Source organism: Festucalex cinctus, chromosome 13 (assembly GCF_051991245.1).
Source record: "Festucalex cinctus isolate MCC-2025b chromosome 13, RoL_Fcin_1.0, whole genome shotgun sequence".
NCBI classification, from domain to species: Eukaryota; Metazoa; Chordata; class Actinopteri; order Syngnathiformes; family Syngnathidae; genus Festucalex; species Festucalex cinctus.
The window spans coordinates 8,111,491-8,125,542 of NC_135423.1; the positions used below are offsets into that span (position 1 = coordinate 8,111,491).

Sequence of the window (14,052 nt, forward strand, 5' to 3'; positions counted from 1 at the left end):
ATGACATCACAGGGGCTCAGGTAACCAATCACAGCTCATCCGTTTTCTAGGTTTGGTCATGTGACATTCACAAGCTGAGCTGTGATTGGTTACCTGAGCCCCTGTGATGTCATTTTCAGTCGACAGCAAGTTGCAAAATGTGTTTTTAAAGGTACTAAATGTACGTGAAAAATAATGAAAGTATCAAATTAATTATAGACAAAATATTAACTTTTCATTGCTATAATGGGCTAAATAAGTCAAGTATCTCTCTAACAAAAATAACCTTGCTGCAAACACAACTCTATTACACAAACAATATAATCTGAACACAACTTGCTGCATATATCCTTTATTAGAGTAAATGTGCAATACAGAGAAGCTTCAGTAACTATCATGCATGTAATTCATCTAAAGAAGATCATTAGGCTCAATAGATGCCATCGTCTTACTTGTATCCCAGTCAACCTCGAGGGAGCTAATCATTGATTTTTTTTTTTTTTTTAATTCTTCAAGCAATCAACAGTTACAAGGTGATTTGTGCACTGAAAATCCCAAAGAGGTCATTTGACTTGACAACATGGTATATTGTTTTAATCATTAGCAAACCATTTCTTCATAGTGATTCATTTGATATTTAAAAGCTGACAAGGACTCAAGATTGTCGTCACTTTGGTGGGAAAACACCACAAATATGCGATATCTATAATAACTGTACTCATCAATAGCTCTCAATAAGCTGCAAAGAGGAAGGAAGGAAAAAGGGGAAATGCAAAGCAACACTGCCCCGTAGTGGCGGCTTCAGCTAACTGCAACAACAAACGTAAATCTCGCGTCACCGGGGGATCCAAAAGGAAAAGTGGAGCAATGACGTCACCACCCTACAGGTTTTGCTCATTCTCGTGGAAACGATGCAAGTGGTCAGCGTACCTGAGAGAGATCAAAACAAATTAGGGGACAATTCATCATTGTCAACATGGGAGAAATACATGTCGAACAAATACACTTTAAAAGTTATATATATATATATATGTATATATATATGTAGAGAGAGAGAGAGAGAGAGAGAATAAAAATAATAAATAAAAAAAATTCTGAAAAAATAACATGTAAAAGAAATCTTTCAAATTCCATGAAATACCTAAAAAAACATTTACAAAAAATCTGACCAAGGTATCAGTAAAACACAATATATTCATCGATGCCTTCTTAAAATAATCGCCCAAGTCATTTTTTTTTTCAGATTTTTCAGGAAACACAAAAACTGTAACCGTTTGCATGATGAGATGATTTAGGCATAACAAAATTCTTTGAAAAAAAAAAAAAAAAGACAGGCAATTATTTTAAGGGGGTCACGATATATAGTACAACACTCAACAATTGTGAAAATCAACCAAATGAAAATGTAATAAAAAAAAAAAAACAGTATATCCATAAAAACAGACAAACGATACAAAAGAAAAGAAAAATCTAATGAGAATTCTGGCATTCCGTCTCACTTTTTAGCACAAAAAGTCGAGCAGTCTCTGCCGATGCTCTCGCTCCAAGCCGTCTTGTACAGCACCTGTTGCAAAGGTAACCACGGGTAAGATGTTTTTCATTGACTCAATCATTCATTTTGGAACGGCGTGGAGAAGGTTCAACTCGTTTGACGCACCAAAAAGACCAGACAATGCAGGAAGAGGGTGTAGAAGAAGGCGATGGTGCGTGCAGTCTTATTGGAGAGGATCACACGACCCTGAAGGACAAAAAAGTTGCCATTCTTTATCTTTGGGAGTGTGACATTGATAAATAAAAATAATAATATATATATATATGTATATATATATGAATAAAACTGGATAGCCGATAGGCCAAGAAATTTGAGGTCGTGAGGCGGCCATATTGCTCCTCCCAAGAAACGTTTCTCGCCCTACCATCCGATACATTTTACAGGATCCAAATTGGAGAATATTTGAGACAGTACTTAGTAGAAAGAGCAGGATATATGCTGTTTATAAATTATAACATATACAAGAGGACTTCAGACATTTTACAACTTGCCTTAAAACCCTATAAAGCCAAATGCATCATATTAAACAAAAGACATATTGAGCCTTCTATTTCATGAGTAAAATGAGTAAAATATGTTTTCCCCCATTCAAACCCTGACGTATATGAGCTGACATGTATTGCACAGATAATCCACTAGAGGGCAGAATCACCAATCTGATGGCTTTTCCCGCGACCTTGCAAGATCGCCACAATTGAGAAGACACGCCTATACTTGTTAATTATTAAATTAATTAAAATACATGTATAAATTATATGCTTCATAATGTTTAGTACAGGAGGAAACGTGTATTTTTTTTATGAAAGAATTATAAGTGTAATTCAACAAAAGATGCCTCTGCCAAATCTAATATTGGGCTCTAAGGAACTGAGTGATAAGAGAAAAAGGGTTCTTCACATACCTCCCACTTGTTATTATTATTATTTGTACTTTTTAAAAACTAGTGAGCACCCCGGCGCGAACTTGCCACCCTGCCTCCGGCCTTATACTAACTGCCTACAAGCTGTATATGTCTCATCTGTACGTATACCGTACTGTATATTTGATACAGTAGTCTGCTGGCGAGGTGGGAGTAGCAAGATGGCCGCCGTGACTTCAGCGGCTTGCATGGCCGTGTATGGGCTATCGGCTATCCAGTCATAGTATACAGATGAGTGGTGTGTGAGATGGTACCAGGCTGAGTGTGGCTTTATCCCAGGGGCTGAGGCTCAAGTAGCGCCGCTGACGCTCCTGTTGAATCAGGCATCGCTTGAAAATGAACGCAACAAGATATCTAACGTGTCGAAAAGTTGTCCGTTTTGTACCTTCCTGCTGAAGGAAGCAAACGGGTCCAGCCTCTCCTCGTACTGGGAGGAGTAACGCATCACCGTGTCGTCGCTGCCTCCCGCCTGCAGCACAAATAAAACAAAGAAAGAGTCGCGCACGCACGCATTCTCTCGTGACAAGAAAGCGAAAGCGAGTCGTACTCTGCCGGCATAGCTCTGCAGGAACTTGATCTTCTCGTAGAGTTTGATGTTGTCGGCGCGCAGGCTGTCCAGCTCGTTCTGCAGGGCCTGCATGGTCTGCCGCGCCGAGCGGCTCTCCTGCAAGCGAGCGAGGATTGGCGGTCAAAGGGAGCGTGCGAGGCGCGCGGGCCGGAGCGCGAGCGACGCCGACTCACGGCTTCCAGTTCCTGGTTGCGGCATCGGAATCGCTCCCTTTGGCTGGAGATGATGGACAGCAGGGAGTCCATCTGACCTGGAGGCAGCTCGGCGTGGATGCTTGCGGCGGAATCTAACCCAAAAAAAAAAAAAAAACATCATACTTTTTTACATCGCGTCACATGCTGTCACCATCAGTTATTTTTTGACAATCCATTCATTGATCCATTGATCAGATGAATTTTGTGTGTACAGTGTTCCCTCTTTTATCGTGGGTTCATCTTTCGCGGCCTATCGCTGTTTCGTGGATTTTTTACAGCGTGCTTTTTGGTTTGTTCACTTTTTTTTGTTTTTTGCCCAGCCGTATCTCTCGAACCTTACGTCCGACCGGGGGACATGCGTGCATCTGCGGATTTGTCTCGACGAGACCTTTCCAACGATGTCTGCCCCGTCGCTCCACGATATTGCATTGCAGAGATAGAAAATATATACTGTGCTGTATAACAAGTAAATAAAAAAACAAACAAAAAAAAAAAAAAACATACTCTTAATGGCAAAAATTAAAGTCAATTGGTGTTTATTTCATACTTTGTATCGTGATTAAAAAAAATGTTGGGAATAATGTTGTACTTACTATGTTCCAGGGTTAGTCACATTTTTCCAAAGTAAAAACAGATGTTTGCAAATGTTTTATTTTGATTGAACAAAGAAGCTAATCAGTCTTCTTTCATGAAGGACAACAGAAATCAGTGAACAATCACTGTTGATATGCTCAAATCGGAGGATTTGGACAATTTGAAAAAAAAAAAAAAAAAAAAAAAGCTAAATTTTTACTTATATTTTTTTATAATTAATTTATTTTAATGTATTGTTTTTATTTTACTTATTGTATTTGAATACGTTATTGACTTTAGTTTTCTAGTTGGTTTTACGTGTATGATAGCATGCGGATCTCAACGTCCAGCACTTTGGAAACGCTTGTTGATAAAATGTGCTATTGAAATAAAGTGGATTGGACTATTGAAATAAAAAAAAAAAGAATTTGCTTCTCCCACTGGTCACTGAATCAGTGGAGACTTGTGTTTGTGTATCTATCCTTCCTTCCTTCCTTTAGTCCTTCCTCTGGTCTCTTGAGGTCTCCCCAATCTGTTGGAATTTAGATGTATCTGTGGTTGGTGAAAGATTCTAGATTTGTAACTCAGTGGGTGGAAGGTGGTGTCTTAGTTGGTGTTGGATTTCAACTTTGTTTCATTTTTCTTTCCTCTGATACTTCCTCTGCTCTCCTGCACTTCACGACTGGTGGGACACTGAAGTATCCGGGTAAGCTGAAGGGTCTTGGATTTATAAATTTACAACAGGTTTCAGGTGAATGAAAGAGCACAAACTCCCACGCAAACATGCAAATAATAATAATAAAAAATAATAATATATGTTGCGGCTTGTCTATGTCTCCAAAATGGATTGAAATCCATCGAGCGATGGTGTAAGGGGGAGCGAGCGTTACCAGCAAACATGGCGGTGGCCTCTTTGACGGGCTCGGGGATGTTGACGACCTCGGCGCCGTCGGCCCCGGGTCGCGTCGCCGAGGACATGGACTGGACGGTGCTCAGGTCATGCTCCAGCCTCACGATCAGCTCCTTCTGCTCGCCGCTGATCCGCACCGCCGTCGCAAACTCGCCCTGCAGCTCCGCGTAGCCACCTGACCAAAGGTTCCAAAAGAAAAGTTTTTGTTCTCCACAGCTACCATTTGGATTTGTCTTATTCGCAAGACACTCACCTGTCGCTGACATAAAAAGTCCAACGTTTTTTGTTTTTTTTTTCTCTGAGAATACTTGAACAACAAACTCCCACAGCACACGCGTAGTATTTGTATAAAAGAGATTTACTTCAATTATCACACCTAGGGTGCATGTGAATAATAATAATAATAATGATGATGAATGAATCAATCAGAACAAATACATTGTGAACGTTTCATACAGTGATATTGCTTTTCAATGTCGTAGAAGAAGGGGGACTGTCTTACAGTGCTGACAACAAACAACATGATACGTTTAGTAAATAGAAAGATATCAAGAAAGCAAATGATACGTGAGGAAACAAATGAGAGAAAAAAAATAGCATGTGGGGAGTGACGGAAGTGCTGAGATGGGAGTAGGAAGAAGGGGGTGGGGTAGGGGGGGGCGTGAACCGTCTCTTTTTTTTTTACGGTCAAGCACAGCGCACGCGCTCAAAGCAGTGGGGAAAGCGTTCCGACTTCCGCGTTGTTGATAAAAAAAGAAAAAGAAAAGGAAAAAAAAAAAAAGAACATAAAGCCTCAACAAGCATCTTAAAGCTTTCCAAAGTTGTGGGGGAGGGCTGAACATTTCTCCCCGGGTCATTTGGTTGTCAGTCTACACTGCGGAGGAAACTACGGGAGGGGGGGAATGAGGGGGCGGGGTTAGACAGGAAGGTAGCAAACAAAGGTGGACGACTACATCACTATTTGGCTTTTTGCTTCCTTTTTTTTTTGTGTGTGTGTGTTCCATTGAAATGTTGCGCTTGGAAACGGAGCGAGGAAATGATTGACGGAAATCAAAAGGAAAGACACGAGCAACGTGAAGAAGAAGAAGATGATGATGAAGATGATGATGTAATTGTGCTGTCTTCAGGTGTGTAACGACTAACCGAGTGTGTGCTATGCGCAACAGCACCGCTGCGGCGGGGAAAAAAAGTGATACAAAAAAAAACTCCACTTCATAAGATATATTCTAAAAGTATTAATATTATTACAAAAAAACATCTTGAGGTTTTTCTCTCTCTCTTTTTTTTGTTTTTTTTTGTTTTTAAAGTTTTTCCTGAATAGGGTGACCAGTGCTGCTGTCCAGGCTTCCATCACAATAATATTCAAAAATAACAAAAACAAAAGAATAAGCACTACTTCAAAACAGATCATACAGTAAAGCTTTACGACTTGAGAAAACATGATATGATATACAGCATCTGTTACAATGTTATTCAACAGTGTATAGAATCATCTGGATCTTTAAATTTGTAGAAAAATATCTGTGGATCATGGAAAAAAAAAAAAAAGTCCTGAATCGTCCCTTCTCTCGTCCTGCCTTCCAAACAAAAAGCACACCAAGCGACTCCCGTTAGCTACTTGACCCCCCTCGACTCGTATTTACAATTTCTCTTCAAAATGGTTGGCACGCGTCATCTCGATAACCTGCAGTGACAAACCTGACACGGAACACAAGGAGAAGACAAAGCCAACAAAAACAATTTTTTTTTTTTAAATGCCCTATGAATAAATTCAGTGTTATTACAGTGTTTGCTGTTTTTCGGCACGCTTCCTCCTTCATTCTGCTTGCTAGGTATGTACAAAGTCAACGTGGGGGTGGGGGATGGGCGACGTATCTGTCTGATAAAACCCCAAATGGGTCAGTCGTTAACTCATTCACTCCCAGAAGCCATTTTCACTGAGGCAATCCCGTTCGTTTCCGGCTGTTTTACTGGATTTGGACTGATTTTACAAGGCCAACAGAATATTGTGTTCTATTGTTATCAAAATATGGAACCTACCAAAAGAAAGATTAAAGTTTCTTCTTTCATCAGGGGAAAAAAAAAAAAAGTATATTTCTACCCATTTCCGTTTTGCAGCAATTAGCATTAGAATTTCAGCATTATTCACATTCCTGGTGAAAACACTAGCAAAAAGAGCTTGTTGCAACATGGCCCTGGTTGATCTCATATGCTGCTGCCACCTGCTGGCCGTTTGTATAATTACCATTTCTTCAACCGTTCGTTGCAGTTGAGAGGTTTCATCAAAGACTCTGGTATGCTCAAGCATAAAAAAATAAATAAAAATAAAAATAAATAAAAAAATATGTCTTTGGGACACTTAAAACATTTAAAATGGAACGTAATTATACATTTTTGGGGAGCAAATGAGTTAAGAACAACACAAGCTCATTATCTCCTTACTCTAGCAACGATGCGGATCTGAGACGGTCCACACGCGCACACCTGACGACATTGCAACGTTTCGGTGCCCTGCTTGGCAGTTAAAGGCACAAATCTGATGATCGCATGTGGTTTTTCCAAAAGGGGGACAGATGGTGAAAATGGGTTAAGTGCTTATACAGTATAAAGGTTACAGTAGAGAAACGAGACGTGCGGCACGGTCGCGGGCCCGGAGGCGCTCCGAGGGGACGCGGATTGACACAACTGCCGTCCGCGGCAAGAGATTTGATTTGAATGCAGTGCTTTTGACCAGGTTTGACTATATGGACACAAGTAGTGAGACACTCGGCTTCATCGGTTCACCGCGAAATTTTGTTTAACGGCAATTGCTACTGCTAACAGTTAGCCTGATAGCATCATCACCTCAGTCATTTTCACTTACTGTTGTAAATGTGGACAGTCCTGCCTATATATATATATTTTTTTTTTTATAAAAACAAAACAGTAACAGTGTACAGTAACGCACTATATCGCACTTGTGTTATCTAATTTACAATTATTGTGTTCAATACATTTTCAATGCCTTTAAAAACTAAGTTTCAATGTGATTAGCCTTTAGGAGTGATATTTTAAGGCTGAACTACATTTTATTTAATTATTATTGCATACTTTTTGTGCCAATAGTGCTACACAAGCTCCCTCTAGTGGTATGTTAAAGTATCACTGAATTAACTCATTGACTGGCAGCCATTTTCACAGAAGCAATCCCCATCACTCCATTTCCGTTTTGCAGCCATTAGCATTTGAATATAGCTACGTTTCATCATTATTCACAAATCTATCTAGAATTCTGAATAGTAGTTGGTTTTTTTCCCAACATTGCCCTGGTTGATCTCTTATACTCTGTTGCCACCTGCTGGCCGCTTTTGTACTACCTACCATTGCTTCAACCGATCTTTGCGGTTCAGAGGCTGCATCAAAGCCTTCAGTTTGCTCGAGCATGAAAAAACATAAAAACACAAGTATGTCTTTGGGACACTTAAAAGATTCAAAACAGAACGTATTTATACGTTTTTTTGAGAGCAAATGAGTTAAATATTAGTGAACAAAAACTTTGAAACACATTATATTGGACTTTTGTTAAGGACACTTCAGTTCTATTTAACTTTTTAGCACAATTTGTTTACATTTAATGTTCCAAACATTTACTTAAAATTTCTGTCCTACGAAATGCGAATCGTGAAACATTGTATTCTGGTTTAGTTAGCAACAATGTCTATTTAACAGTGACCTTGTTGAAAAGAATATTTGTCAATTTGAGTGCGAGGTTTTTCCTTTTCGAGCAAGTGTAAATGCTGCCCACACGAGTTGTCATCATTTAGTTGAATGTGTTGCTTAAAACGGCTTAAGTTCATATTTTTCGGCCATTTTTACCATTTGGATGTATCCCAATACTTTGTCCATAGAGTGTACGTGGACTTGAGCACATGGTCAAAATTGTTGGTACCCTTTTTTTTCCCATTTTTTTTTTAAACAGACAAAAACTGCAACTGAAATAACGACTAACCTAAGTCATGAATGTAAAGATGGACAATTTAAAAAATGACAACTAATTAAAGTGACCTGTGTTGCTGCAATCAATTTCACATTTTTCTCCAAAGTGCCTTCATAGTCTTGAGATTTCATTGCACCCCACCCAGGGTTATTATAGTTTGGGAATTTTTCATTTAAGTTAAGTTTTGATTTTGCTTTGAGTTTTATTTTATTTTTTTTTTATTATTTAGTTTCAATTAGTTTTCAGGGTGGTTCTGTTAGTTTTTATTAGTTTGTTATTTAATAAATGCTTAGTTTTAGTTTGTGTTAGTTTGAGTTTTTTTTAAAATGTGTATTACTTATGCACAATATTTAAAAAACAAACAAAAAAAAAAACGTGAGCAACGTCATCTGAAGGTGCTTTCCTTTTGGCTGCTGCCAGATAACACTTCGACGTTCTTATTCTGGTTAATATCAAAATAAATCGACTTCAAATCACATTTAAAATCATCCCCAAAGGCTCATGCATTAAATAAATTACCGACTAAAACGAAGGACATTTTATTGCTATATAATTTTAGTTAGTTTTGTAAACATATAATGTAGTTTCAGTTAGTTTTCTTTTTTGTTCTTTTTTAAAGCATTTTCGTTTTTATTTTATTTCGTTAACGAAACAGTTTTTGGAATTTTAGTTTTTTTTCATTAGTTTTAGTTAACTAAAATAACCTTGGTGACCTGTCAAACAATTCCAGTTTGGTCTCGTCTGGTTTCCCGCAAGCTTTGTGACTAGCCAATACACATTTGTTTTGTCAGTTGCTTCACTGAGCACTGTTTTTTTTTTTTGTTTGTTTGGTCTGTTTAACAGAAGGGTACCAACAATGGTGTGTGTCTGTGTGTGTTGAGGAAACAGGGAGCTTGAGGAAGAAGATTCCGGCTAGAAACCAAATCAGGTGCTTGCTAATTATATCCACACCGGCCGCGTTCCCGTTCTGTCAGACGCGCAAGGACGTAGATCATCATGTAGAAAAACAGCCGACGTTTGTTTTCCATTTTAGTGTTCCGAGTCTGTGCTTGCTTCTCAACCACTTCCACAAATAAAAAGGCATCCATTTTCCCAGGAGGCTGGGATGCTAACTCCTGTGTAGTGTTTTTTTTTTTTTTTTTTTTTACAGACCCTGTCCTAATAAGTGCTTTGCTGTACGGACTGCTATAGATTACAATTCTGCATCATCATCATCATAGGCTGGCTCTTCTGTGTGGCCTTGCACACTTGCTAGCTGGTACTTGTCTAATCTCAATTTGGCAGATATGACCTCTTTTCAACATGTATTCTCATTTTCAGGTGATTTCATTTGACAACGAGCATACACTTGGACCTGATCATCAAAAGTTAATGGCGATGAAAGAGGGGATGAATTATAGCTAAAAATGAGGAGTTAGCTTGCGTTAGCAACCTCTAGCTAGAGTTAGCGATATTCAGGTAGCGTTAGCTAGCATTAGCTAGTGTCGAGCTTGTCCGAGAAAAACAGCCGCAAAGATGACAAGTTATTGTCAAGTAAAAACACAGATATGCTATCTAATCATCTTGATATGTTTTTTTTTTTTCTTCTTTTGATTCTCGAGCTATCCATTTAAGAGCATAACTGTTAATTCATAAAAGCTAGTAGTAGGAGGGGTGGGTGCGAAGTGTGGCAAACGCATTCTTCAAAAAGGTATTGAAATGACAATAAAGGTTTTGGATTCATGAATATACAAACAAAATGAGAACTAGTACGTCTCTGTAAATATTAACCAATACTGCCGGCAGTCTATAACATAACGTCTAGTAAAAATGTTACTTGCCCTCAGGAACAGTATCATCCCTTACAAAATAGACAACTCAAATGATAAGACATTACACGAAAAAAAAAAAAATGACAGCACCTATAAATAAGCAGAATAAAAACCAAAAACTATAAATGCCAAAACAATACAACCGAACTACAGTAAATCATCGCATTGAACTACATGGTGAGAAGATTAATGTCATGGTAACGCATCAAACAGCTTAAAAAGAAGGATGTCAGTTGTGCACTAGTAGTGTGTGCAAGTAGATACCAAATATGAACCCCCCAAACACACACAGGCATACACGCAACACGCAAGCATACACACGCACACACATAGGGGAGGCAGTGGGCTGACAGGCACTGAGGGCTTGTGTGGGACGAGGAGGAGGTGATATGCCTTCAAAATTTGTAGCGTATACAGTAGAATTCAATGTGAAAAAAAAAAAATTCCCTGGATACAGGAAAGACTGGAGGAGTGTGCGTGTAACTACTCACACCAAGGTTGGAGTGACCTCACTTGAACTTAAAAAAACAAACAAACAAAAAATACTGTACATTGCAAAAACAACAAAAACGTCTTTATGCTTGATAAGCAAACGTTTGTAAATTGAACTCTGAGTGAATTGACCTCGACCCTGACTGACATGCAGGCAAATATACAAACGCACGCACACGCACTTCCTGATTTGGCCTATAAAAAGATGTGTGTTTGTGAACAGGAAATTAGCTGGTGGTGAGCGCACACAAACACGCACACACACGCCCACGCGCACACGCCCAAGCAGATCCAGTGCCGGGTCAATCTGCACAACCTAAAAAGAAAACAAACAAGTAACACGGAAAGTATCAGCTACAGTACTACGTGAAGTCATCGTATCGTATTTTCAACAATGCAACATTATTCCATCCTAATTTGTTTTTTTTTCTTTTTAAGGAAAAAAAAACAGTAACATGTTATTCTCTTATTGTCTGCTTATTTTGTACTCATTAAAATGCTTCCTAAAATGTCCCTATTTTGTTGTCTTTAGAGTCAGAAGACTGTGCAATCTCTTATTGGCAACCAAATTGCAATATGAATTATTATTATTATTATTTTTTTTTAAAAGAGAGAACGAGACGGGTCCTTCATCTTTTTCAAGAAGGACCTCAAGGTTCCTTCTCTCCTTTCCTTCCTTTCCAGACGAGTAATTATTTTGACGTTGATCCTTCTGGCCATCACATGGCTGTCAGCAGGATAGAGATAGGACAACGGGGGTACACAACAGGTCAAAGTTCGTACATCAGTAACCATGGCAGCTCGGGCGCATTCACCTCGCAAGAGTTGGAGGGGTTTTGAAGATACAAAAGCAAAAAAAAAGGCGCCGACGCACGCGCACAAACTGACACGACCCCTTAAACGTACAAAAAAAAACAACAAAAAAAAAAGAAAGAACGCGCACACGCACGCAAGTGAGTGAAAAAGGCAAAGGGTTTGTAACAGTCACTCTACAGTGTGAAAAATGAGGCGTCTCACTGAGTGAGGGGAGGTTTGTGGACACTTGGGAGGTGAGCGGAAAAAAAACAACCAAACATCTCCTTGAACAAGAGTGAGAGTTCTTCTTGTCTCTTATCTAATCGTCAAGCAGTTGGGTTTCAGCTGCTGCGACAGGCCTGGCCTGTCTTTATACCCAGTCCACGTTCCGCAGGGTCAGACCCCGCATCCGGACTAACCAGTCTGGTGCACCAGTGGCTGGTGATGGGGGGGGGTGTAAGGGGGAGGTACAGCAGGGCCAGAGGCCAGCAGGACGGCTAAGTGCTTTTCTCAGTACAAAAACAAAACTTTTTTAAAAAGAGGAGAGACACTTAAGCTCTCGTATTTTGTTCTTCTAGGTATTCAGTAATTTTTTATTTATTTTTTTGCCAACCACACTTTGTTGCTTTCCTACGGAAGAGGATTAGTGCCATTGAAGAGAGGAAAACTAAAGTTTGGCAGAATTCTCACTTTATTCTCAGAATTCTCACTTTAGAATTCTGACTTTAATCTCAGAATTCTGACTTTAAAGTGAAAATTCTGACTTCAAACTCGGAATTTTCACTTTAATCTCAGAATTCTGACTTTAAAGTAAAAATTCCGACTTCAATCTCAAAATTTTCACTTTAATCTCAGAATTCTGACTTGAAAGTAAGAATAATAGTAGCACTAATATATCTCAGTATTTTGACTTTAATCTCATTATTCTGACCTTAAAGTGAGAATTCTCACTTTAAACTGAGAATAATAGTAGCGCTAATAAAGTCAGAATTCTGACATTAAAGTGAAAATTCTGACTTCAATCTCAGAATTTTCACTTTAATCTCAGAATTCTGACTTTAAAGTAAGAATAATAGTAGCGCTAATGAAGTCAGAATTCTCACTGTAAAGTCAGAATTGTGACTATTAGTGCTCCTATTATTCTCACTTTCAAGTCAGAATTCCTACTTTGATCACAGACTTTAAAGTGACAATAATAGTAGCGCTAATAAAGTCAGAATTCTCACTTTAAACTAAGAATTCTGACTTTAAAGTGAAAATAGTAGCGCTAATAAAGTCAGAATACTGAGAATAAAGTGAGAATCCTGTCAAACCTTTTTTTCTCTCTTCACAGGCCCTAATCCTCTCCCGTATTTTCCTCTTTTGGGAAGGCTGTGTCGTAAAAAATGGCTGCTGAGCTTGACTTTGGCTGTGTCCACGCTCCAACTGGAAGAGAGCAGGAGGAGTCCAAGGTTGGAGGTGGTGAGGTTACGAGACAAGAGGGGCAAAAAAGGACGCTCAGGGCGAGCAAGCGGCTAGAACTCCCACTCGGACGGATCCTCCTTGCTGGCGGCCTTCTCCAGCCGGTGGATGATGTTATTGAGGTTGGCCGCTTTCTTCTTGCGCAGATTGTTGTCCCTGGGGTTTCTGGCCGGGAGGTGAGTACTCGAGGGGGCCGAACCGCCGGGGGACGCCTCCGTCAGGCTGAAGAGCCCGAGTCCGGCCGGCCCGCAGCTCAAACCCGGCGGCGGGACGCAGTCCACCTGCGAAGGGGAATTACGAGAGCCCCCCGCCTCAGACTCCGCCTCCATGTCGTGGTCTTTGCACACGCCCCCGTGATCGTCCGGGCCCGGGCCGAATCCCTGGCGCGCCTCCACCGTACCTTCCGACTCGGTCCCGTCGCAGCTGTCGCCTTCGCCCGATTTGGAGCCGCGGAGGGAAGGGGAGCCGCCCTCGCTGCCGGGCCCCGCCCCTCCGGCTGCCTGGATTTCCTCAATGAAGAGTTCTCGGCGGATACGGGACCTGCAAGAGAGATGATGGATGTCAGTCATTGTTGTTGACGGCCTGTTGTTTACTTTGCGATGCGACTACAAAGATGAAAACAAAGGACATTTTTGCTATAATTATAGTTCGTTTTAGTTAGTTGTGTAAACATAAAATGTAGTTTCAGTTAGTTTTCGTTTTTTAAAAAGCATTTTAGTTTTTACTTTATTTCATTAACTAAATAGTTTTTTGAATTTTAGTTTTTTTCATTAGTTTTTAGTTAACTAAAATTACATACACACAATTACATGTTAGTTTAAT

At 39.7% G+C, this 14,052-nt stretch overlaps 1 protein-coding gene across 4 annotated transcripts in view; it reads right to left on the reverse strand.

Moving 5' to 3' along the window:
* Positions 1 to 315: 315 nt before the first annotated feature.
* Positions 316 to 14,052, reverse strand: part of cux1b (cut-like homeobox 1b) — a 121,292-nt gene continuing 107,555 nt past the window's right edge. For 2 of the 4 annotated variants that reach the window (XM_077494229.1, XM_077494230.1), the window contains one exon: positions 5,036 to 13,770. In XM_077494229.1, the coding sequence (XP_077350355.1) occupies positions 13,284 to 13,770 (487 nt within the window). In that variant the 3' untranslated portion in view covers positions 5,036 to 13,283. Of the gene's footprint in view, positions 910 to 1,478; positions 1,544 to 1,636; positions 1,718 to 2,704; positions 2,762 to 2,835; positions 2,920 to 2,997; positions 3,115 to 3,191; positions 3,305 to 4,675; positions 4,871 to 5,035; positions 13,771 to 14,052 lie in introns of those variants that run through there. The other 2 variants (XM_077494231.1, XM_077494232.1) reach the window with 2 other exon arrangements.